The sequence below is a fragment of the Callorhinus ursinus genome, unplaced genomic scaffold (assembly GCF_003265705.2).
Source record: "Callorhinus ursinus isolate GAN/ISIS: 27379988/994484 unplaced genomic scaffold, GSC_fseal_2.0 scaffold53, whole genome shotgun sequence".
Lineage (NCBI taxonomy): Eukaryota > Metazoa > Chordata > Mammalia > Carnivora > Otariidae > Callorhinus > Callorhinus ursinus.
This window is the reverse complement of record NW_027397115.1, coordinates 1,320,191-1,344,353: the sequence shown is the minus strand read 5'-3', so window position 1 is coordinate 1,344,353 and position 24,163 is coordinate 1,320,191. Positions and strand designations below refer to the sequence as shown.

At 58.7% G+C, this 24,163-nt stretch overlaps 1 protein-coding gene across 2 annotated transcripts; it reads left to right on the top strand.

The window, feature by feature from the left end:
- Nucleotides 1–800: 800 nt before the first annotated feature.
- On the top strand, nucleotides 801–22,662 carry NPEPL1 (aminopeptidase like 1). Of its 2 annotated transcripts, none has more exons than XM_025853340.2 (12): nucleotides 801–1,032; nucleotides 1,523–1,708; nucleotides 2,148–2,318; nucleotides 6,113–6,202; nucleotides 6,667–6,748; nucleotides 8,450–8,592; nucleotides 14,318–14,395; nucleotides 19,168–19,268; nucleotides 20,159–20,282; nucleotides 20,593–20,773; nucleotides 21,286–21,396; nucleotides 21,913–22,053. In XM_025853340.2, exons 1-11 carry the CDS (start codon nucleotides 883–885, stop codon nucleotides 21,345–21,347), a joined length of 1,368 nt encoding a protein of 455 aa, XP_025709125.1. In that variant the 5' UTR covers nucleotides 801–882; the 3' UTR covers nucleotides 21,348–21,396; nucleotides 21,913–22,053. The 2 variants fall into 2 exon arrangements, with proteins under 2 accessions (XP_025709125.1, XP_025709124.1); XM_025853339.2 differs by having other exon boundaries at nucleotides 802–1,032; nucleotides 20,593–20,769; nucleotides 21,913–22,662.
- The last annotated feature ends 1,501 nt before the right edge of the window (nucleotides 22,663–24,163 follow it).

Genomic DNA, 24,163 nt, shown 5'->3' with positions numbered 1-24,163 from the left:
GAGGAGGAAGGAACTGTGGACACTGCCCAGCATGCCAGGCAGCCGGGCCTCGTCTAAGTCAGGAGCTGGGACGGATCCAGGCATCACCAAGCCCATCCACACCTGACAGGCGGCTGGGGGTGTGGTGAGGGCACATCCTGCCAGCGCAGGGGTCACCCAGGACCACCGCAGGAAGCTGGGCCTGCTTGGGGCTCATGCACACGGTGGTCTGGTGGGAGCTGCTGGGTGGGACTCAGGTTGGGCCTGGGTCTGCTCAGGACTTGCTGGAGGTCAGGGCCACCAGGGTCTGCGGGGGCTGGGGGCCAGGGCCCCTTCCAGGAAAGGTTCCCCAGAGAGCTGTTTCCTCACTCTGGAGGCAGGGCCCACTTGGGGACCTGCGGGGCTTGGGGCCTGCCCGGGCTTGGAGCCTGCCGGGCCTGGCCGGGGCCTGCCGGGCTTTGGAGCCTGCCCGGGGATTGGGGCCTGCCGGGTTTCGGGCCTGCCCCGGGGATCGGGGCCTGCCCGGGGATTGGGGCCTGCCGGGTTTCGGGCCTGCCCCGGGGATCGGGGCCTACCCAGGGGTTGGGGCCTACCGGGGCCTGGGGCCGGGCTGCCGCTCGGGGCCTGCCGGCTCGGGCCTGCGGGTTTTGGGGGGAGGGCCTGCCCCCTGGGGCCCAAGGCCCGCCCGGGGTCAGGGCGGCCCGCCCCGCCCCGCCGGCCCGGCGCCCCCTCGCGCCCCCTCGCGCCCCGGGCTGGCCCTGCACGTCTCGCGAGCGGCCCGGAGCGGCGGGGGGAGGCGGGGCCGGGCGGCCGGGCAGGGCCGGGGCGGCGCCGAGGCCGGGCCGGAGCGGAGCCCGAGCGGAGCGGGGCGGCGGCCGGGCGGGGGGCGCGGGCCGGCGGAAGATGGCGAACGTGGGGCTGCAGTTCCAGGCGAGCGCCGGGGACGCGGACCCACAGAGCCGGCCGCTGCTGCTGCTGGGGCAGCTGCACCACCTGCACCGCGTGCCCTGGAGCCACGTCCGCGGGAAGCTGCAGCCCCGGGTCACCGAGGAGGTGAGCGGGCCGCGCGGCCGCCCGGAGGCCCCGCCCGGCGCCCGCAGGGGCGCGAGGCCAGCCCGGGAGGCGCGGAGGGGGGAGCTTCCCCCCGCCCCCGGAGCCGCCCGCGGGCGCTGCCTTCGAGGGGCCGCGCGGCCCTGCCGGGGGAGCCGGCCGGCCGCCCGCTCCCGGAAGCCCTCCCGGTGGCACCTGGCTGGGGCCCACCCCGGTGCGGTGCGGGGTCGCGGCGTTTGAAGCCCGGCGGGCCCAGCCTGGCCTTTTAAATCCCCACGGCTTAATCCCACAAGGGTGGAACCGTGCTAGCAGACACACACACGCTGAGCTGCAGCGAGAGGCCACACATCTTAATTAGGGATCATGGGTGCCCCGGGGAAGCTGCCGCAGTGCCCGTTTAGCCTCGCAAGCGTCTGCACGCAGGGCCCGGCTGCCGGCATGCGGACTGTTTGATGTCTGGCGTCTGTCTCTTGTCTCTCCCCTTCCCGTCCAGCTCTGGCAGGCCGCTCTAAGCACGCTTAACCCAAACCCCACGGACAGCTGCCCCCTGTACCTGAACTATGCCACCGTGGCCGCCCTGCCCTCCAGGGTGAGCCGGCACAACAGCCCCTCGGCGGCCCACTTCGTCACCCGACTGGTGCGCACCTGCCTGCCGCCCGGAACCCATCGGTGCATTCTGGTGAGTGCCGACGGCCATCGTCGTACTCGTGGGGAGCGGGTGTCCCCGTAGCTCCGCCCCGGTGCGGGCAGGGCACCCCGGCTCGCAGGACCTCCGACGTAGACGTGCCGCCACAGCCCAGGACATCGTAACCCCTGCTTACAGACAGGGAAACTGAGGCCGAGAGACGAGGCCATTTGCCCTATATCAGTTTTGGTGGTCGTTCGGAGCCTCAGACTCAGATTTCCTGAGCCCACGCCGCTCCACGTCCTACTTTCCCGCCTCGGAGGCAGTACACATCTGGTGGCTGATGTTTTCTTTCTCCCAGGGCTGGACGGTGGCTACCGGAAGGCCCCGCATGGCGGCTCTGCTGGGGCCTCTCTGTCCAGAGTGTAGCTCCTCCCCGGGGTTGCCCCCGCAGGTCGGCCCCTGCTCACGGCTCTGCCTCTCTGTGCTGCAGATGGTCTGCGAGCGCTCCGACGCCTTCGCCTCTGCGTGCGCCCTGGCCCGAGCCTTCCCGCTCTTCACCCACCGCTCCGGGGCTGCCCGGCGTGCAGACAAGAAGACGGTGACGGTGGAGTTTTTCCTGGTGGGACAAGACAACGGGCCGGTGGAGGTGTCCACTCTGCAAGTGGGTGTCCGGACGCTCGCCCTGGGTCCCCGGGCCCGCACGCATTGGGGCAGCTGGAAGGGGAGGGCGGTGGCAGTGGGGTGCGGCAGCAACGGCCCCGGGGGGGGGGGGGAGGCCTTTCCAAACCCGGGCAGCCGGCCCCCTCCCTCGGGGGGGGCTTCCTGGTCAGGACTCCGGCCTTTCCCCGGTATTTCTTGAGCCCCCCCCCCAGCACCAGGCACTCTCCTGTTTAATCCTGAGAATCCCCTCCGTCTGCGGCCCACTTTTACATGTGTTATTTCATTGGATCATAATCCTTTTGAGGCCAGCGAGGCTGGGAGGGATTCCAGGTTAGGAGTCCTGGTCTGGGCCGACCGGCAGGTTCCTTCCCCGCGGCGAGTGTCGCAGACCCCCACTGAGACCCAGGCCGTCCCTCCTACCCCGCCCCTCACTGCTGTCCCAGGCCGGCACCCCTCACCGGCCGCCTCCTCCCCCTGGATCTTTCGCTCTAGAAGGAGAGCACAGGCTTCTGTCTCTGCCATCCTGCAACAGCTCCTTTTCTCCTTCCGTTGATTTCCAAACGTGGATAAAACACGGTCTACTTGCTTTGCCTTTCTTAACTCCCTTTCCCCCTCAGCCCACCCAAATCGGAGTTTCCACCCCGCATCCTGACATTGATTTTTTAAGGAGCCTGTCTGCTGGACTTAAATGTTGGTCAGCCCGTTTGCATCCCCCCCCACCTTGAAGGGTCTACCCCACCCAGAGCCATGCCTCCTTCCCACGCCCCCCCCCCGCCGGCCGCCTCGACACCCCCTTTCCCGAGCGTTCCCACATTCCGATCTCACCTCCTCTCCTCTGGGTTCTCCAAGCGCCTGTGGGCTCCATCCCACAGACGGGCACCGACGACCACCCCTCCCCTCTAGCGGCGGGGCATTCCTTCTGAGTTCCCGGCCTGAGCAGCACCCTGGACCCCCCCACGTCCTCCGAGCCTTTCCTCTCCCTCCCTGCTGGCCATGGTGGACTGACTTTCTGTCCTCCTCAGCTTCCCTCTCCAGGTCCTCCCTGCTCCGGGTCTGCCCACGTCCCTTTCCCCGGGGAGCTGGCTGGCTGACATGGCCTCGCTCGAAGTCGGGCCCTCTGCCCGCTGAGTGCCATCCCACCTGACGTGACACATCTCTGCTTAGCTTCCGCGCCCTGCGCTGGGGTCAGAGCTTCCGGAGGGCAGGGACCTGGTCTGTGGTCCCAGGAGGGGCCCAGCATGTGACGAGGACGGTTGGGTTGGGTTGGTGGGTCTCCTAGACCCCCACATCCAGTGCGTCCTACTCTGCCCACCGCCACTGCCTTGGGGAGCCCCCACCCACGCCCCACTGCTCTCCTGGGCCATTGTGGCCGCCTCCTCACGGGTCTTGCTGCCTCCAGATGCCCTCCGTCCACTTCCCCTTCCCATGGCTGCTCGTAGCTTGCGTAGACGCGGACTGCCTAATGAGTCCTCTCAGCAGCCCTAGGAGGTGGGACTGTTGTTCTTCCCACCGTCGGGCTGAGCAGACTGAGGCTCGGAGGTGCTAGGTGACTTCCTGGGGCCACACCAGCAAGGGGCAGAGCCAGGTCTTAACCACGGCCGCCATCTGTCAGCTCTCTTTCCTGTCTGTCTTGGATCGGGAGCACGGGAACCTCAGGCACCCCGGGTGGCCTTTTCCATACTATGGAGACCTCCTCAGCACTCCCCCCGGCAAGTCCTCTTCCCCCCCCCCCGCCACCACCCGGGTCCCTGTGGTCTCTCATACCCTCCTCCCCTGTCATGTTTAGTGGAGTGAGGTGTTGTGATTCTCCGCTGGGCTGGAGTACCTTGGACATCTTTGAATTCCCAGAGTCTAGTGTGGAGCCTGGCACACAGTAGGTGCTCATAGAAACGTGGGTGGAATGAATGAATGAATGAATGTTCGATCCTGGGGCACGATGAGCCACAAGCTCTTCCCCAAGGTCACGAGGCTCTGTGGTGGCGGAGGGGCACTGGGAGCCTCCCCCGGGCTCCGCCGCAGATGCTGTGTGCCCTCTCGCTCAGCCAGGCTGCACCGGGGGCTCTGAGCCCACGGAGGGCTGCGAGGCGAGGGCCCGGCCTCCTTAGAGACGAGGCTTAGGGCATTGACGCACTTCCCAGACAGCGACCACAGGCTGCATCAGAGATGAACAATGGTCTCTGCGACGCCCACGACAGGGACCCTCGGCCTCCCAGAGGAGAGCCCGCTGTCAGGCGGAGGGGGCCACACGGTCACATCTCATATCTGAGCTGTCAAGTCCTGTGTCCCTGCCTCTGAGGCTTGGGGGTTTAATTACCTCCGGGAGGCAGAAGCTCTCCGAGCCATTCAGCAGGGCCTGGGAGGTGGCCGGGCTGGCGCAGTGGACCCAGAGCCTGCCCTCCCTGGCGCCAGGGTGCTGGGCAGGTGATGATAAACTCCATGCCCTCTGCACCCCTACCGCACCTGCACAGCTTTGCTCTTTCAGTATCACCTCTTCCCAGCGCGCAGGGAAGAGGCGGCCAGCCAGCCCTGTGACCGAAGCTCGGGGGTGGGGCCGGCGGCACCGTGGGCAGCAGCTAGGCAGGGATGAACGAGAAGGCAAAGACCTTCCAGAATCAGCGCTGAAGCAAAAGTGGGACAGAAGTTCTTTGCAGAAAGTAGGGGTGGGGCCAGGGAGGGTGGCCAGCGTGGGGCCTGGGGCGGCTCCTGTGTTTGAGCTCGCAGGGGACAGTGTCAGGTCCCTGCTCCCTTCTGGGCTCTGGGCCAACGTGTAAGCCGCACAAGGCAGGGTCTGTGCGTTCCTCCGTCTGCACTCCATACCCGGAGCCGTGCGGCACGCCAGGGACACAAGGGCAGGAAGTCTGTGACACACTCCCATGGGGCTCACGTGAGAAAAACGCCGCCCTCATGGCCAGAGGGCCGCAAGGGGGACCAGCGGGCTCTGGGGTGCGGGACGAAGAGAACTTGGAGCTTCTGGAAGGCACAGCCTTTAAGAAGTGCCACAAAGGATGGCCAGGATCTTGACAAGAGGAGAAGGGAGGGTGTATCGGTCGGCTCCGGCGGCCGTAAGAAAATACCGCTGAAGGGGTGGCTTCACCAACAGACCTGTACCTCTCAGGGCTCTGGAGGCCGTCTGAGATCAGGGCAGGGTCTGATGAGGACTCCCTGCCTGGTTTGCGGGTGGTGGCCTTCTGGCTGTGCCCTCCCTCCCTCTTCCTGTGAGGGCGCTAATCCCATCATGGGCCCCACCCTCCTGACCTCACCTAAACCTGACCACTGTGGGGGGTAGGGCTTCACTTCAACATATGGGTTTAGGGGTGATGCAGACATTCAGCCCCTAGCGAAGGACAACACTTCCCCCAAGAGAGGACATGGGATTGCCAGGCGCCTGAGGCAGGAATGCCCAGCGTGTGTTCAGGGCCGGGCACGGGACCGCCTGCCGCCAAGATGAGGGGAGTAAGCAGCAGGTGAGGCCTGGAAAGGGAGGTGGGCCCCACTGACACCGGGTGGGGGCGCCAGGCTGAAGGATTCTCGTGTAACCTGGAGGCGAGGTGCAGAGCCGTGTGGAACTTTCTGTGGATGGCAGGGCGGGTCACAGGCACCGGGAAGACAACAGCAGGCACTGTGAGTCTGGTTTCCCCCTGACCTGCCCCTCGACACCCTGTCAGCAGCCCCGAAACCTGCCCCGGACGGCATGTGCTACTGATGCCTTTTGTCCCTGGGGCAAGGGACAGGGAGGGACAGCCCATCCTACCCGGTCCTAGGTCCCCAGTGACAGCCTCTGGTTTCTTTCCCCAGTGCTTAGCAAACGCCACAGAAGGCGTGCGGCTGGCTGCCCGCATCGTGGACACTCCCTGCAACGAGATGAACACAGACACCTTCCTCGAGGTCCGTGGCCCCGGGGAGTCATGCCAGGGTGGGGCCAGGGTGGGCGGGGCGTTGATAGACCCCAGGGAAGTCCGGGGACACCCAGGGCTGGAGGGGGACAGTGCCTACAGCCTTGGCACCCTGCCTGAGGATGCCTGGGGCTGCCGCGGACAGAGTCCTGCTGTCCACCCAGCTGTGAGGGGCCCCCAGGCCTCGGTGGAGGGGGGCGGGAGGACAGAGCCTCCTCCGCAAGGCCTCTCTGCAGGACCACAGCCGTGATCTACAGGAAACTGTAGTTTGGAGGGTGAACCTTTTGTCCTGGATTTAATCGTGCTCCAAGCTGAGAGAGTTGAGGCCCTGGCTTCCAAGCCTGCTCCTCTCCGCCATGTGGGCGTTGGCTCATCCCTGGCCCCAAGCCTTGGCCTCGCCTTGACTTAAGCCATCTTCACGTGTCTTTGTGTTGTTTTTTCCATGAACGTGTCCAGGAGATTAAGAAAGTTGGAAAAGATCTGGGGATCACCCCAACGATCATCCGAGATGAGGAGCTAAAAACGAGAGGCTTTGGAGGTGGGTAGGGCTGGGCCTTACGGGCCGTGGCCTCAGGCTGGTCCTGGGTGCTGGGGGTGGCAGGGTGGCTGTGGGTCACGCCCTGTGATGCCTCAAGCTTCCCTTGAAAGGAGCCAGCCTTTGTCCAACCCCAAGGCCAGACCTTGGGAAGCAGACCATCTCTGGGGGAGAAAAGAGGCGCTGATTCAGACTCTGGAAGCTGCAGCGTCCAAGTCCTTCCCCAGCCCACTCCCTGTCCGCAAGGGCTGCTGTCCTGGCTGCCTGGGCCAACTCAGCAGGACCGTTCTGCTCCTTGAGCACACAAGCCCACATTCACATCGGGGCCTTGTCATTCTGGCTCTCTTTCTCTGGAGTCCTTCCCCAAGATACTCTCACAGAGGGGCCCTCAGACCCTGAACATCCTGGGTCGAATCTACCCCCTCAGAGGGCCTTTCCTGATGACCGGACCCATCCTCCCTGGCCCCCAGACACTGGAGATATGGTGACAAGTAGGATAAGGCACTTTCAGTCTGGCTGGGGGGGGGGGGGTCACCACACTCCTTATCTATGGCTGCCAAACAAATTACCCCAGAAGGAAGCAACTAAAGGCAACATATAGTCCTGTGGGTGGGGAATCAGTCACAGCTGGGCTGGGTCCTGGGCCCAGGGTCTCTGCCACGTGGAGACCAGCATGTGGATCAGGTCAGCAGTCATCTGAAGGCTCAACCGGGGCCGGTGATGTGGTCCCAGCCAGGCTCACTCACGGTGCTGTCACCAGGCTTGGGGCCTTGCTGGCTGTTCCTTGTCATTTGTGCCTCTCCTTGAGCAGCTCACAAGTAGCAGCTGCTTCCCTCAGAGCAAGGTTTCTGGGCGAGGACGAGTGAGCAAGCCAGAAGGAGGCGAGGTCTTTTTTTGCAACATAGTCTTGGAAGTGGTATCTCATCACTTCTGCCATATCCAGAAGCGAGACGCAAGGTTCCAGCCACACTGAGAGAGGGGGGGTCCCAGAGGCAGGGATCAGAGGGCGCTATCCTAGAGGTGCCTACCACAGAACACATAAACCAGCGACAAGTGGAGGCCGAGGCTGCGAAGGTCAGGGAAATCGTCACAGAGGAGATGGTATTGAGCAGCGGGTTTTGCAGGATATATGGGAGTTTGTCAGGCAGCCATTGTTGGCTCTCATTCAGTTCAGTTGCCGGGGGCCTTGAGGCCTGGTCTCTGCCCACAAGAGGCTTTCTTGAGGAGACAGGGCATGTACACCCCAGGGCAAGGCAGTGGTGGGAGCGGGCTCGGAAAGGGTGGTGCGGCACCGAGTGCACAGAGGGCTCAGGGAGGGGCGAATGAGCGTGGGCTGGAGTGGCCTTGAAGCGTTATCCAAAAATCATTTCATTCTGCAACCCTGTTCATTTCTTTCTGGGAATGTTACAGTTTTGTTTTGTTTTGTTTTTTTTCTCAGCGGGTTTTCTTGCCTAACGATACTTCGCACGGAATTCGTTTGCAGTCCCAGAGCATTGGAACTAATTTGCCTTCCCCGATCCCATGCTGGCCAGGGGGCAGGACAGGGGGCAGGGAGCTCGGGCTTGGACTGCACACTCTCCAGGAGAAATATTCACACGCCAGTGGGTATTTCCGGGGGAGAGCTGTTGTTTCTGGGGGGCTGCTGGGAGTTCTCTGCGCAGTTCAACCTGAGCCCAACTGACCCTCTCCCTGTGCTTTCTGTAGGAATCTATGGTGTTGGCAAGGCTGCCCTCCATCCCCCGGCGCTGGCCGTCCTCAGCCACACCCCAGAAGGAGCCACACAGACCATTGCATGGGTGGGCAAAGGGATCGTCTATGACACCGGGGGTCTCAGCATCAAAGGGAAGGTGAGGTGCTGGGGCCAGTGCTTGGGCGGGTCCCAGGGTGGGGAGGACTCTTGGGGGCCTCATCAGCTCTCAGAGGCGCTGGAGGAAGACAGCAAGCAAGGCTTCTGGGACCTTGGCATTGGGACGTGCCTCTGGGGAGCCAGGTTTGGGAAGAGTCGGCGGGGCTGATTCCTCTTCTGAGGGGGAGACAGTTTCATGTCCACACTCCAGACAGGAGTCTGGAAACAAAAAGTCTGGACAAGGTCCAGAGAAAAGCCACAGAAATGATTAAAAGGCTGGAAAACGAGCCCAAGAAGGCAAGGTTCAAGGACTTGGTGGTTCAGGCTGAAGAGAAGGGCGTGGGGTGGTGCCCATGGTCCCCACGACCAGCAAGTTTTCCATGGACAGAATGCTTAGTGCAATCTGCATGAGCCCACTCGGAGAACAGGCCCCCCAGTGAAGGCCAGAGGGGTTTGGCCCCACGAGCAAGCCGCCTGCTGGTGTTCCTGTGAGGCCCGGCGGCAGAAGTCTCTCCTATGGGTGGCCTCTAAGTAGGGTCGTCTCACGAGGCCGGGCACCTCAGGGCACCAGTCGTGGTTGCATCTCTCGGCCACTGAGCTGCCTGCCCTCCTCCACGCCCAGCACGTTTGGGCCTGCTGCGCGCTGGGAGCCGAGATGGCCCCACGAGGAGCAGGAGGGACACTTCTTCATCTGCTCATGTCCCACACTTGGGTTGAGCAAACACTGGGCACCGGGCCTGGGCTGGGCTCTACGGTGCCAGGACTCGGAAGGCCTGGGAAGGAGCAGGCGTGTGAAATCTGTGCCCCAGGAGACCAGGAAGAAGAGAGCCAACCTTCCCAGAGAGAAGGCTCTAGAAGAGAGAGCAGACCTCGAGAGCTGGCAGCCAGTGTGGCTCACAGATACGTCCTGTTGGCCCAAGGGCTGGTCTATAATTTGAATTAGTTACCAACATTTAAAAAACGGGAAAAATTCTCGCAGAACACTGGCTATCTGACCTTTTGTAAACTGAGGAGATCCGGCAGTACGGACCTCCATCTCCACCTGGAGGCATCCTGCTGGAGCCAAGAGGCACTGCCCGGTGGATGGAGCCTGCACGGTCTGGTTCGCCGCGGCTCCAGTGCTTTCTGACCTGAGCCCTGGTGTTGGTCAATGTTTCACAGGGAGATTGTACGCTACCATTTGCACCGCTAGCCAGTCTAGTGCATTTGGTACCTAGAGTGGATGGTCTGTTCCTTTTTTTTTTTTTTTTTAACATCCCTCCTCCCGTAAACATTATTTTCAGGCCGAATCAGGAAATGATTGGAGAATAATGGTTTAAAAAAAAACAAACACCAGTAGTGAATTCACCTTTATTGAATTCCATACGTATTATCATGCCAGTAAAAAAATGAAAATAAGTATTACAGGGCCGCCCGACCGGCTCAGTCGGTGGAGCATGCGACTCTTGATCTCGGGGTCGTGAGTTTGAGCCCCACGTGGGGTGCAGAGATAACTTAAAAATAACATCTTTAAATAAGTAAGTAAATAAATATATAAGTATTACAGCACACATAAAACAGCAATAGATCAATACTTTTAAATTACATTAATGTGATTTTTTGGATAGAAAGAACTTAATGCCTCCCTATTGGTCTGTTGTGGTAAAAGGAGTGTTAGCACTACAGTGTCTGTTTGGAGCCCTTCGCTTCTGTAGATTTGCCAATGACTTTATCAAAATTTTGCACATCTCTACGCTTACCAGGGACCGAGATTGGTCAGTCCATCTGCACTTATGGTTGATCCTAAAACACTGTGAATTTGAATTAGGAAGAGTTTCTGTCGCATGAAACAATCTGTACACCAATACCCAGGAAAAGTTTTTCACATAAGGATCACTTGGCAGAGACTGCCCCAAACCCCATTTCCCAAGAAACTCCAGAAATCGCAATACTGTCCATGTCTGCAGTTCTTTGAAACTGATTCTAGCGCCCTTCACAGGTCTGTGGAGTAAAATCGTGTTAAATACAAGTCCAGTGGCTCACATAGGCTGAGGGAGGCCGTGAGGCCCAGGCTCCCTGTACCCATGGGTTTGCTCGGAGTCCACTGTGGAGGCAGGACCGTGGGGAGTCACAGACGCCGGCCCCGCCTCCGCTGTCTGCTGGAAGGCACGTCGCCGCCTATCCAGCCAGCCCTGTACCTGGCAAAGGATAAGTAGCTAGAATAGGTGGGTTTGAACCTTTTATCTGTATGATTAGAATTCACTTCGACAGATTTTTCGGAAGAACCATTTTCCCACTGATGACAGCAGGCCGACGGACTTTGAGTTGGTTACTTACTGTTTGCAGACTCTCCACAGCCAGTGCGCCCCTCTGGTTGCGTCTGGTACTGGCCAGCCCTCTCTCTGTCACCCGCCATGCTGGCTGGCTCTTCTCCTGGAGGACAAGGTAGGGTAGGGTAGGAGCGGGTAGAATTCCCAGCTCCTTCCTCCTGGGAGCAGATGTTGGCTTATTGGAGGGCCAGAGTGAGAAGCGGGGGCTCCCGAGAATTAGTCCTTTTGCTGGGGGCACCAGACCCAATCCTGCAGGAGTCACCACTCCATCTCCAAAGGCTTCAAAGGCAAATCAGGATCAGTGTGAATGCCGGTCTCAAATGTGTTTGTCTCAGGACCCCTTCCTTTCTTAACAAGTATTGATCCCAAGGGGACTTTTTTTTTTTTTTATTCAGAGTGATATTTAACAGATGTTGATATTTACCCTACTAGAAATAAAGACTGGGAAAGATACTTAGTAAATTATTTTAGTATAACAATATAAATCCATTGCATGTTAATGTAAATAATATAATGTTATGAAAATAACTATATTTTCCAAAATGAAAAGACATGAGTGAGAAGAGTGGCATGGTTTTACATTTTGCTGATCTCTTTCCTATCTGCCTTGATCGAAGACAGCTGTGATCACGTATCTGCTTCTGCATTGAGTCTCTTGTGATACGTTGTCTGAGTTGAAATACAAAAAGAAAATCGGGCCTCACTTACTTTGTAGCTGGAAAAGGGAGAAATAGTTTAATGCCCTTTACAAATAACTAAGAACATTTTTCTTTGCTATTACACCAAAACTCGACAAGTGGGAGTCTCGGAAAGGTGAGGGATTGGTGCGGGATCAGAAACCATGTCAGTGAGTCTTTGCACCCTGTTACTTAATATCTACGGTCTACCTTGAACTATGAAAGCATGGTTTTGTAATATCATGCATGGGTCATCCAGAAGACATCGTTCACGGAGTTACGCAGACCCTCCAAATTGTGGCCCAACACAGGATGTTTTTAAAAGTCACACTCGGTACCACCATCCATCTCGTTTTAAAAATCGCTAAGTATTAGGAAGCCATCACAGAGGCAGAAGATACAGGTTTTTCAAAATTGTGATTTTTTTTTTTTTTTTTTTTTTTTTGCTTGAAAGCTCAAATTTTCCCACTGGCACCAGCTATGGTTAGCTGTTCCCCTGGACATGAGAGGTTCGCTTCTGCTGGACACCTGAGTCTGAATAACCCATCACGTGTCAGTTGTTCTTTGAATTACAGCGGTGTTCTGGAGCACAGAGCCCAGCTGAGCCGAGCCCCGGGAGACCGTCCACGGCTTCTGCTCTGACCGCCCGGCCTGGGGACAGTGGGGGTGCTCGGTGCATGAACCTTCTGTTCCATCACAGGGAATCTTGCAAACAGCTGTGCTCAGCAGTTGAGCTTTTTGAAAAATCCATCATTCTACTCCTTCAGCAAGGAAACTCAAGTGGAGTTGGCTGTGTTTATTTTCCGGGAGGGCGGACGCAAGTCCGGGGACCGTCCCTGCCGTGGCTGCGGCGCGCCACCGCTCTGCTGCATCGCGCGAGTGTCAACCCCATGAAACAGGGGTTTCGGAAATCACCTCTTTCAGAAAAATAGGAGCAACATGTGGGGAATCTGCAAAGCTCACACAGTCCGTTGAGTTACATTTGCAGTTTGGTGTTTGTTCGGTCTGAGGTTGGGAGGCCGCCCCGGTGACAGGGAGACACAATTTCAGTGACCATCTCGAGCTACTCTGCATGGGCCATTTTGCTGGTGGCTTGATTCCAGATCTGAGGCCCCATTTTTCCATTTAAACAATCCTGTGCTTTCTCACCGATTAGGTCAAAGAGACAGCTTATTTTCAATAGTGCTAGCTGGGTCATTTTCACTCAATTTAATTGTAAAAGCAGCTCAGTTTATGTCTAAAAATACTTTCCATTAAAATTCGAGGCTTGTGTAATCCGATAAGGGTTCGAAAAAATCACTCCGTCCATTTCAAACCCAAATCCTGCATCTGATGACCTGTTGTTAATTTAAAGTATGAACTTGTCAATTAGAGCTGGGAACCTATAAAATGTAAAAATGTGTAACCACTCTCAACCCGTTTGGAGAAAATCACAGCTCCCTCTGCAGCGGAAGGGAGCCTCCGCTGCTCACGGCCCTCATTAGACACCGACAGAGCGGGCGGTGGGGTGGGATCAGGGATGTGACAGTGACATTGGGGAAGAGTTCACATGAACCTGAGCGGATTGTTTGAGATATTGACGTCAAGGAGCAGAGCTGAGGCCGAAAGTGTCGCCGAGGCCAGGCGGTGACCTGGGCAGGGTGGTCTGCCGCAGAAAGGTGGTCTGGGTGGTGGCGGGAGGGAGGGAGGCTGGTGCACAGAGGAAGATGGACGGTCCTGGGGGAGGACTCAGTATGAGGGGGAAGACACGTGGTACCTGGTTTTAACCTGCTGCGTGGCTACTGCAAGCCCCCCTGGGACTGGGGTGCAGGGGTGCTGGCTGGGAGGTCAGACCTCAAGGCAGTGTGAAGGAAGGCACTGTGAAGGGAGGCAGGCCTGATGTAAAGCTCTGGGACTCTTCCTGGGACTGGGCCTGCGGGAGACAAGTAGAAGTGGAAGGGCTAGCAAAGGGAGCAGGGGGTGTGGGAGGGGGCCGTCGTGGGAACCAGAACAAGGCCCCGTCCTTCTGCAGGGTGCAGCCACCCTGGGGCCCTCTGCAGGGTTCACGCCGGTCGGGCACCACGTGCATCACACGCGGGCACAGCCCTCTGCCAGCAAGTGGGGATCAGAGAGTTTCGGAAGCCAGGAGAGGCCGCTCCCGTGTGCCCCCCATGTTGAGCGGGAATCATAGGGCCCCTGGGAGCCAGGCTGCTTGGCAGTGGCACTGCTGGCCCAGCAGAGCAGGTGGCCTTGGGGAGCGGGCTCCTGGGAGAGGTGGGTGCGGGTGAGCAGGTGAGGTGTCCAGAGAGCTCAGGGATGGGGGGGTTCTTTGGGGACCATCTCAGGGTGAGGGTCTGATTGTACTTGTCGGCTGAGGGCTGAGGAATGGGAACCAGGAAAATGGGAAGGCTGACACCACGGAGGGGAGGAGCGAGGCCACAGCCCACGTGGCAGTTTTGGGCAGCTCCCGGGGTCTCCTTCCCCTCCCACCTCTGGTGCATCAGGTAGCCCCCAAAGCTCTGCTCCAGCGAAAAGAGCCCATCACCTTTGGCCGTTCTGGCCCATTGCTTCTGGAGACCAGCCACTCGACCAGTGGGAGTTTCATGGGTTCTGTGTGTGCTCTGGGGACCCGGCGGTGGGTCACGCAGGTCTGGGGGAGCCATTCTAGGGCCCTTGTGTGCCGGGCAGGGGTGGGGCACTGTTGCTGGCGGGGTCGACATCCACTCACGCTCACTTTGTGCCCCCTCTGTGCCCCCTCCAGACCACCATGCCTGGGATGAAGAGGGACTGCGGGGGTGCCGCGGCTGTGCTGGGGGCCTTCAGAGCTGCCATCAAGCAGGTGAGTGTGGCCCCGCCCTCTGCAGTCCTCAGGATGGAGGTCTCCCCGGTGTGAGCTGCCCCTCCTTCTCTCCCAGGTCCCCACTCGGTGCTCCCGAGTCCCCATAGCTCCGTGTCTCTCTCCCTCCTCTGCGCTGCCGTGTTGGGCACCCCTGGGCTCCCAGAGCTCCCTGCCTTCCACCGGGGCTGCTCCACCTGTCACCTCTCCTGGGGGTGTCACCTCTCCAGAGGGTGTCACCTCCCCTGGGGGTGCAGTTGCTGGGTCGTATGGTAGCTCTAATTTCAACTGTTTGAGGAACCTCCATACTGTTTTCCAGAGTGGTTGCACCAGCTTGCATTCCCACCAACAGTGTAGGAGGGTTCCCCTTTCTCCACATCCCCGCCAACATCTGTCGTTTCCTGACTTGTTAATTTTAGCCATTCTGACGGGTGTGAGGTGGGATCTCATTGAGGTTTTGATTTGGATTTCCCTGATGCCGAGCGATGTTGAGCACTTTTTCATGTGTCTGTTGGCCATTTGGATGTCTTCTTTGCACAAATGTCTGTTCATGTCTTCTGCCCATTTCTTGATTGGATTATTTGTTCTGTGGGTGTTGAGCTTGGTAAGTTCTTTATAGATTTTGGGTACTAGCCCTTTATCTGATAAAACATTTGCAAATATCTTCTCCCATTCTGTCGGTTGTCTTTTGGTTTTGTCGACTGTTTCCTTTGCTGTGCAAAAGCTTTTTATCTGGATGAAATCCCAATAGTTCATTTTTGCCCTGGCTTCCCTTGCCTTTGGAGACATGTCTAGCAAGAAGTTGCTGTGGCCAAGGTCGAAGAAGTTGCTGCCTGTGTTCTCCTCTAGGATTTTGATGGATTCCTGTCCCACATTTAGATCTTTCATCCATTTTGAGTCTATTTTTGTGTGTGGTGTAAGAGAATGGTCCAGTTTCATTCTTCTGCATGGGGCTGTCCAATTTTCCCAACACCATTTGTTGAAGAGACTGCCTTTTTTCCGTTGGATATTCTTTCCTGCTTTGTTGAAGATTAGTTGACCATAGAGTTGAGGGTCCATTTCTGGGTTTTCTATTCTGTTCCATTGATCTATGTGTCTGTTTTTGTGCCAGTACCATACTGTCTTGATGACGACAGCTTTGTAATAGAGCTGGAAGTCTGGAATTGTGATCCCGCCAGCTTTGTTTTTTTTTCAACATTCCTCTGGCTATTCAGGGTCTTTTCTGGTTCCATGCAAATTTCCGGATTATTTGTTCCAGCTCTGTGAAAAAAGTTGATGGTATTTTGATAGGGATTGTATTGAATGTGTAGACTGCTGTGGGTAGCATACGTATTTTAACAATATTTGTTCTTCCAATCCATGAGCATGGAATGTTTTTCCATTTCTTTGTGTCTTCCTCAATTTCTTTCATGAGTGTTCAGTAGTTTTCAGAGTTAGATCCTTCACCTCTTTGGTTAGGTTTATTCCTAGGTATCTTATGGTTTTGGGTGCAATTGTAAATGGGATCGACTCCTTAATTTCTCTTTTTTCTGTCTCATTGTTAGTGTATAGAAATGCAACTGATTTCTGTGCATTGATTTTACCTCCTGCCACTTTGCTGAATTCCTGTATGACTTCTAGCAATTTTAGGATGGAGTCTTTTGGGTTTTCCACATGGAGCATTTTGTAATCTGCCAAGAGTGAGAGTTTGACTTCTTCTTTGCCAGTTTGGATGCCTTTTATTTCTTTTTGTTATCTGCTTGCTGAGGTAAGGACTTCTAGTACTGTGTTGAACAGCAGTGGTGAGAGTGGACATCCCTGCCACGTTCCTGACCTTAGGGGGAAAGCTGTCAGTTTTTCCCCCATTCAGAATGATATTTGCTATGGGCTTTTCATATATGGCTTTTGAGGCATATTCCCTCTATCTGTATACTGTGAAGAGTTTTGATTAAGAAAGGAGGTTGTACTTTGTCAAATGCTTTTTCTGCATCTACTGAGAGGATCATATGGTTCTTGTTCTTTCTTTTATTAATGTGGTGTATCACATTGATTGATTTGTGGATGTTGAACCAACCTTGCAGCCCAGGGACAAATCCCAGTTGGTCGTGGTGAATAATCCTTTTAATGTGCTGTTGGATCCTATTGGCAAGTATTTGGTGGGAATTTTGGCATCCATGTTCATCAGGGATATTGGTCTGTAATTCTCCTTTTTGGTGGGGTCTTTGTCTGGTTTTGGGATCAAGGTAATGCTGGCCTCATAGAAAGAGTTTGGAAGTTTTCCTTCCATTTCTATTCTTTGAAACTGCTTCAGAAGAATAGGTATTAATTCTTCTTTAAATGTTTGGTAGAATTCCCCTGGGAAGCCATCTAGCCCTGGGCTCTTGTTTGTTGGGAGATTTTCGATGACTGCTTCAATTTCCTTGCTGGTTATGGGTCTGTTCAGGTTTTCTATTTCTTCCTGGTTCAGTTTTGGTAGTTTATATGTCTCTAGGAATGCATCCATTTCTTCCAGATTATCTAATTTGTTGGCACATAGTTGCCCATAATGTGTTGTTATAATTGTATGTCTTCGGTGTTGGTTGTGATCTCTCCTCGTTCATTCATGATTTTATTTATCTGGGTCCTTTCTCTAGAGTGTAACTGCAATTTTTGTAGGCCTTGATGTGAGCCACACAATAAATAATGGTGGTGATGGCTTAGAACCCACAGAGTAAACTAAGAATCTGCACATCAGGAACCAAGCGTTGAATGAATAAATAAGTAGAGGAGAGGAGCACTGTTTCTCCCCATGCCCACTGCAGAGGAGGGATGGACGCAGCACATCGCTGTGGGGCAGACAGCACTGTAGAAGCGAGCAAGAGCTGCTGGAACCCAAGTGCAGAAATGTCTGGGAGCAGGATGGCTGGCGTGGCCGGGAGTGACTTAGAGGGATTCTGCCCGGTGGGGTCACTGTGTCCCCGCGCATCACACCTCTGAGACACAGTCCCAGGAAGAACATGGCGGGTCTCTGGGCGTCCGGCCGAGCGCAGGTGGGGAGCGCAAGCCCCAGGGGACAGCGAGGCATGAGGTCACCAAAGACGGAGGGCGGATCTCAGGAGTCCCAGACTGAAGAGACTGAGGTGCCGGCCAAGTCTGTGTGCCCGGATTAGATCCGATCCCCAAGTCAGTGATGGCTCCCTGGTGCAGACCAGCGCATGGGGCGTGCCAGGCGTTGCCACTGGAGGGGGTCAGGGGTCACAGTCAGGGGTATCCAGGGATTGTTTGTACCATTTTTGCCAAATTTTCTTTAAGTTTGAAATTATTTCAAAATTAGACGTAGATTCTAACAGTTTTTAAAAGGAGAGGATGTGCGATGCGATGTTGTGCTTGCTGGGAGCAGGTAGCGCCTGGTGCTGGGGCGGCCGTGACCCTCCAAGCCTCACGTACCTACAACCTCGGCCGCTGCAGCTGCTTTGCAGTCCCCCTGGGGATCCCAAGATCTGTGTGTCTCGCCCCTGCACCCCAATACCTGCCACATGAGCTCAGAACCACCTGCCCAAGGCTCGCAGCACCCTCTAAGCCAGCCTTCCCAAGGGGGACCGCACGCCAGAATCAGCAGCACCCCAGACCTTCTGAATCCAAAATCAGGGGGGCATCTGACAGGGTCAGGTTGGGGACCGTGGTCTCTCCTCACCGCCCCGCTGTCCTGCCACAACATAATGCTTGTGCGTGCTCCACAAACTCCTCTCGCCTCCGGGCCCAGACCCGACATGGCTCTCTCTGGGAAGACTTCGGGGCTCCCCACCTTCCCTGGCGAGGTCCACCTGCCTCTCTAGCTTCAGAGCCCCTGGGGCCACCCTGTTGTTTCAAGGCCACATGTTATCACAATTCATTTAATCCCAGCCACTCTTGGAGGGGTCTTCGAGCTGACGGGCTGCCTGGTGTCATGTTCCCCGGGAAGCGAGGGGGGGCTTTCCCGGGCGCGGGGTGTCGGGCTCAGGCTCAAAGCCGGCCCAGCCCGGTGCCATGGCCCAGCCTGTGCTGCGGGCCCGTGTTTACCTTCACTGGGAGCTCTGCACCTGTGGTGGAAGAATCACCTGTCGCAGAGATGAGGCTGCACCTGACAGCTGTGTGTGAGAGCTTGGAGGCGGCAGGAGGGGGCCTGGCGTGCCCCGTGCCCAGAGGGGACGCGTCCTGATTAAGGGCTTGGGTCTGGGAGGAGAGGACGCACGGGGACGGGGTGTGGGACTCCCACTGCCACTGCCACCTGGGCAAGGCCGCCTTGGGGTTTTCTTGGGCAGGTTGAGGACCCGTGTGGGGCGGAAACCTCCTCAGCCTGTTTTGTGCACATTTCTCAATGTACCAACGTCATGTTTGGGCATCAGAAAACTAACTTCATACCTAAATTTCTGTGAGGCAAGTTCTCCCCAACTCCCGTGCACCTGTATGTGTGTGACTTGCTTTTGTGCAGCTGTGCCGAGCTCAGAGGGTTTGTGCAGTGGGAGACATTGATTGCTGACCACGTTTTGTGGACAGGAGGCAGGGGCTGAACTAGCAGCCCGGCTCGTGCCCCGGGTAAGTGGTTGAGCCAGGATTAAAGCCGGGAGCCCAGCCCCACTCCTGGGCTCATTTCTGCATTGTTGGGCTCTGATGGAGGAGGCAAGACCCCCCAGATGGGGTGCTGCCAGAACTGCTGGGGAGTCTGCTCTCTGCTCCCTAGGGCTCTGTCTGTCCACGGGGGTGGGAGACTCTGGCCTGTCCTCCCTCCTCCATGCATGGCCACCTGTAACAGGAGCCTCTGCCCATGTTCCCTCCAGGGTTTCAAAGACAACCTCCATGCTGTGTTCTGCTTGGCTGAAAACTCTGTGGGCCCCAATGCTACGAGGCCAGACGATATCCACCTGCTGTACTCAGGAAAGTAAGGCTGGCTCCCCTCACTCATCGGCTGCCTTCTGGGCTAGAACTCAGAGGGGGCCCCTCCCCTTCCCAGGGCTAGGCTGGTCAGCCGGGGGGCTGATTTCACCCGGCTCACTCCAGCCAGAGGCACATCCTGTGGGGAGGATGCCCTGTCACAGGGGCCCCTGGGCCCGTGGGCTGCTTGCTCCCAGGGGCCCAGGGGGTGTCGGCCGCATCACTGGACAAACTGTTGGGCTCCCTCAAGGTGCGGGGCATAGGATCCACCGTGCCTTAATGGGATGAGCCCTTCCCAGCCTTTAGACTTAAAGTTCTTTGTGCATCTGAAGCCCTGTCCACCGCCCCCACCAATTCCCTACTTGGGGGCCCTCCCCGCATTTCTCCCTTGAGGTCAGCCCTTGGACTGTTTCTTCTCAGCATAAGGACATGCCTAGAAGTCAGTAGGCAGCAACTGGAGGAGCAGGTGGCCCAGATTCACAATAGGAGAGTCCACTCAGCTCCCCATACAAGGGTGCCTGTCCCCAGGGAGACCCCCAGAGGCGCTTCCCTTTTTGCATTTACCCAGTGCCTGGCGTTGTGGGCCAAGGGCTGGCCCGGCGCAATTTACGCTGCCCACACAACCCTGTTCTCCCATCTTACAGATGAAGAAACCGAGGCACAGGGGGCTGGGTGGCTTTCCCTGGCTCCCAGCAGGGAGGGCAGTGGGGTGGGATTGACCTACTGCCCTTTGCTCTGGCCCCTGGCACTGCACTGCTGCAGGGGACGGGAGGGGCCCCCCGAGACGGTAGCTAGAGGGAAGAGGGCTCTAAATGGAGTCTCCCCAGTTCCAAAGGGACTTGGTCGCAGTGCCCCAGGGAGCACGATCCCTGAGCCGGGGTCTCTGCTGCGCCCCAGGACTGTGGAAATCAACAACACTGATGCGGAGGGCAGGCTGGTGCTGGCGGATGGTGTGTCCTACGCCTGCAAGGACCTGGGTGCGGACATCATCCTGGATGTGGCCACACTGACCGGAGCTCAGGTGAGCTCCTGCACGTGGCCACACTGACCGGAGCTTGACTCTGGGGGGCGGGGGGGGGGGTTGCTGGTGCAGTCCCCTAATCGTCACGGCCTGGCCGAGTAGCAGGGAGCTCGTCCCTGGCGTCCAGCGCGGCGCAGGCGGCAGAACCCGTGGGCTGGGTCCCAGCGCCCGGACGGCTTAGGAAGCGTTCTCCCTGGTGGCGCGCTTACGCTCTTGTTTCTTCCCTCCTTCGCTTCTCCTCCCTGCCCCTCCCGGCTTCTCCATCTTCCGCCTGTGGCTCGCCCCTCCCTCTGGCTGGCCACCCTCCCAGGGCATTGCCACGGGCAAGTACCACGCCGCTGTGCTCACCAACAGCGCGGAGTGGGAGGCGGCCTGCGTGAAGGCCGGGAGGAGGTGCGGGGACCTGGTGCACCCCCTGGTCTACTGCCCCGAGCTGCACTTCAGCGAGTTCACCTCGGCCGTGGCCGACATGAAGAACTCCGTGGCGGTAGGTGTGCAGCGGCGCCCGCGCAGGGTGGAGCGGGGCAGGCGGAGCCCTGCCCTCGGGGAGCCCGGGGGACCCCAAGACATGGCAGCAGTGTGGGCGAGGGTCCCCCCCGCAGTGGGGCCCCAGATCCACGTCAGGGTGGAAGCGTCCAGAGCGGGGACGCGTCTCTCACTGGTCTCCCTGCCAGCGCATCCACCGGGTCGGGCGCTGGGGGGTCCCCTCCCCGCTCCGGCGTCTGCTCCTTCTCCAGCCCCGCCGTCGCCCCCGGGAGAAGGCAGACCCCTTAACCCCCGTGCGAGGTCCTCGGGGTCCCTCCCCGCAGTCTTCCGACACCGTCGGACCCCTTCTTGTAGCCACCAGGGGAGGTGGTGGCTGAGGGTGGTGTGGTCGAGAGGGCATGGGGGCGCCCACTCGGGTCCAGGGGGAAGCAGCCCCAAATGCACTTTGGTGGAGGCCCTCCCCCACACCCCACTGCCGGGAGCGGAAAGGTCACCGTGTGTCCTGCTGTCCCACCAGGACCGGGACAACAGCCCCAGCTCCTGCGCCGGCCTTTTCATCGCCTCACACATCGGCTTTGACTGGCCTGGGGTCTGGGTCCATCTGGACATCGCCGCCCCGGTGCACGCCGTGAGTCCAGGCTCCCCCATGGTGCTCTCCTCTCCCCCCCTGCCCCTGACCCCCCTGCACACCCTGCACACTGGCCGGGCTGCTCCCGCCTCGCATGCATCCACAGCCCCTCTCTGGCTCCAGGCTGAGCTCATCCGAAGCATTAGGTGTTGGGGGTCGCACTGCCTGTGGCCTGACCCTCCGGCCAGTTGTGCCCCCAACCTCTGGTCTCCCCGGGCCCGGACACAAAGTGCCTGCTATGTGCGGCCCTTCTCCAGCCAGCCTGTCCTCTGCTGGGGGCCCAGGGCCCTCAGCTCCCCATTTCCCACCCACGAAGACCCAGGGCTTGGGACCGGAGTGCACAGAACCATCCCGCCACCCTGCCCCCACTCAGTGCTGAGTGTGACAGGATAGCAGGAAGGGGGGGCCATAGGGCAAGTGGGGGCTGGACCAGGAGCCCCTTCCCGCAGCGATGGGCTTGCTGAGGGGGTCTGGCTCCGCCTAGCAGAGGGTTCCCAGCCTGCTCTTCGCCCACAGGGTGAGCGCGCCACGGGCTTCGGCGTGGCCCTCCTGCTGGCGCTCTTCGGCCGGGCCTCCGAGGACCCTCTGCTGAACCTGGTGTCCCCACTTGGCTGCGACGTGGATGCCCAGGAGGGGCATGTAGAGAGGGACTCCAAGAGGCGCAGGCTTGTGTGAGGCCTGCCACTCCCCGGCCCCCGGTGACACAAGGCTCTTTACCTCACTTTGCACTGATTAATTTTAAGCAATCAGAAGATTATACCTTAAGATAGCCTTTGGTTTGTTTTTATTTTTAGTTGTCATGGTGATAGAAACAGCTCCTTCTTCTGTCTTAGAAGACAGCTTAGGGTCTGGAGGATGGCGGGGGCGGGCGGGAGGGGGGAAGCCCTGGGGCTCGCTGCTGTTCGAGTGACCTTCCAGCCTCCCTGCCAGCTTCTGAAGACTCTGCTCCCTCCTGGGGCCTCCACATGACCTTGAGGCTCCAGGATGCATGGGTGGCCCTGACGCCTTGGCCAGATGGCCTCTGGGCCTCCTGCCCCTGCTCAGTGCCCACAGTGGGTGCCCATGGCCTTATCTTTGGCCGCAGGCCCCACACATGGCACCCACCTGCTAGAGAGCCCAGGCCCCTGCTCCAGCCAGGGCAGTGGCAGCCCCCCCGGGAAAGGGTGGATGTGACTTGTTTCAGGGACCCAATCTTGTGGCCCAAGGGGAGTCTCTGGGCCCTTAGGATTCCCTGGAGGTTGAAGTAAATATGGCTGTATCACGGTACACCTTTGCCTCCGTCTCTTTGTCTCCCACCCTGGTTGAGAAACCCACCCTGAGGCCTGCCCGTGGCGCCGAGGCTCCAGGCACTCCCACCTTCTTGAACACCAGCACCCTGCATTGAGAGGCAGCTTGGCAGCCTTGCTTTTGCCGCCGCTGAGAGTGCTGGGGCCTGGGAAGGGTTGCGAGTGGGGCCCGGGGACTCTGGGCCGTGGCTGTCCGGCCCAGGCTGGCTTGGTTTTCGGAGGTGTCACAGTGCAGACTCCAACCGGAGGCCCCCGGGGCTTTGTGGGGGCCCCCCACGCTCCTGCTGTCTGCAGGGAAGGTGGGCCTCCCCCCTGAGCACATCACGAGGCGAGTGTCCTATGGAGTCAGGTGTGTCTCCTCAGCACAAAGGGCCCCCGGGGCACGGCCTCAGTGCTGCAGCAGATGCCGCCTCCCCGGGCCCAAGTGTGGCAGGTGAGGCAGGGCGCCTAGGAGCCAGCCTCCCCCCGCCGTTCGGGTGAGAGAGCAGGCAGGGCCTTTGTCCCGTCTCAGGCTCCATCCCAGTGGGCTGCCTGGCCCCCGAGGAAGCTGTCGGGGACGCGGGCACCAGCTGGCGTGGAGGAAGCCACCCACACTTCCTCTGCTGGGGACAGAGGGGGAGAACACAGCTGCAGGACGCAGGTCACCAGGCTATGCCCAGGTCCACTGGCCGCCTCAGCCCTGCTCGAGGGTCCCCAGACTCCCAAGTCCCTTCCCCAGCTCTGGAAATCAACGTGACTTTCTGGGCCCGATCCCAAGCAAATATTTATTAAGTGCGTGCTGTGCACGGTGCTAGCTGGGCCCGGAAAAGGCAAGGAGCAGCTCTGAGGCCCCAGCTCTGTCTGGGAAAACCATGACCCGACACGCTAAGTGACAATAATAGCAGTCACAAGGTGGTAGGTGGGCAGTGGGCTCTGTGAGCTGAGGGGAGGCACCGTGGGGGGCCAGAGGGGCCAGGAGCCTTCACGGTTCATTAGCCTGCTTAATGGCCTTGCAATAGGCAGCCCTCTCCAGCTTCCCCGAGATGCCCTGGAGGAGGCAGAGGTCATTGAGGTGGTCTAGCTCCCTCTCCGGGCACTGTCCGCTCCCCCCCACCAGGGGGCTGCAGGATGCAGGGTCAAGGAGCAGGGGACGAACTGAGTCTCCCTTGTGCAGGCACAAAGGCAGCCTCAGGGCCAGGGACCCAGCTGGGGACCAGCTGCGGGCTCGGGACCTGGCCTGCGTGCCTGGCGTCGGGGGACTGTGGGGGTGGGGCGCCAAAGGCCTTGCTTTCCCAAGGGCCAAAGGGCTTTAGGACGGGGCGGCTGCTTCCCCAGGCCGCACCAGAGCCCCAGCAACAGGGTCAGGGGGCAGCCAGTGGTGGGGGGCAGGTGGGCACTGGTGGGTCCACTCGATCATGGTTTCCAGCGAGCAGCCCAAAGACGAGCCTGTCGAAGATGGGCCATTGTAGCTTGCAGCTCACCAAGCTCGTGGGCCCGAAGGT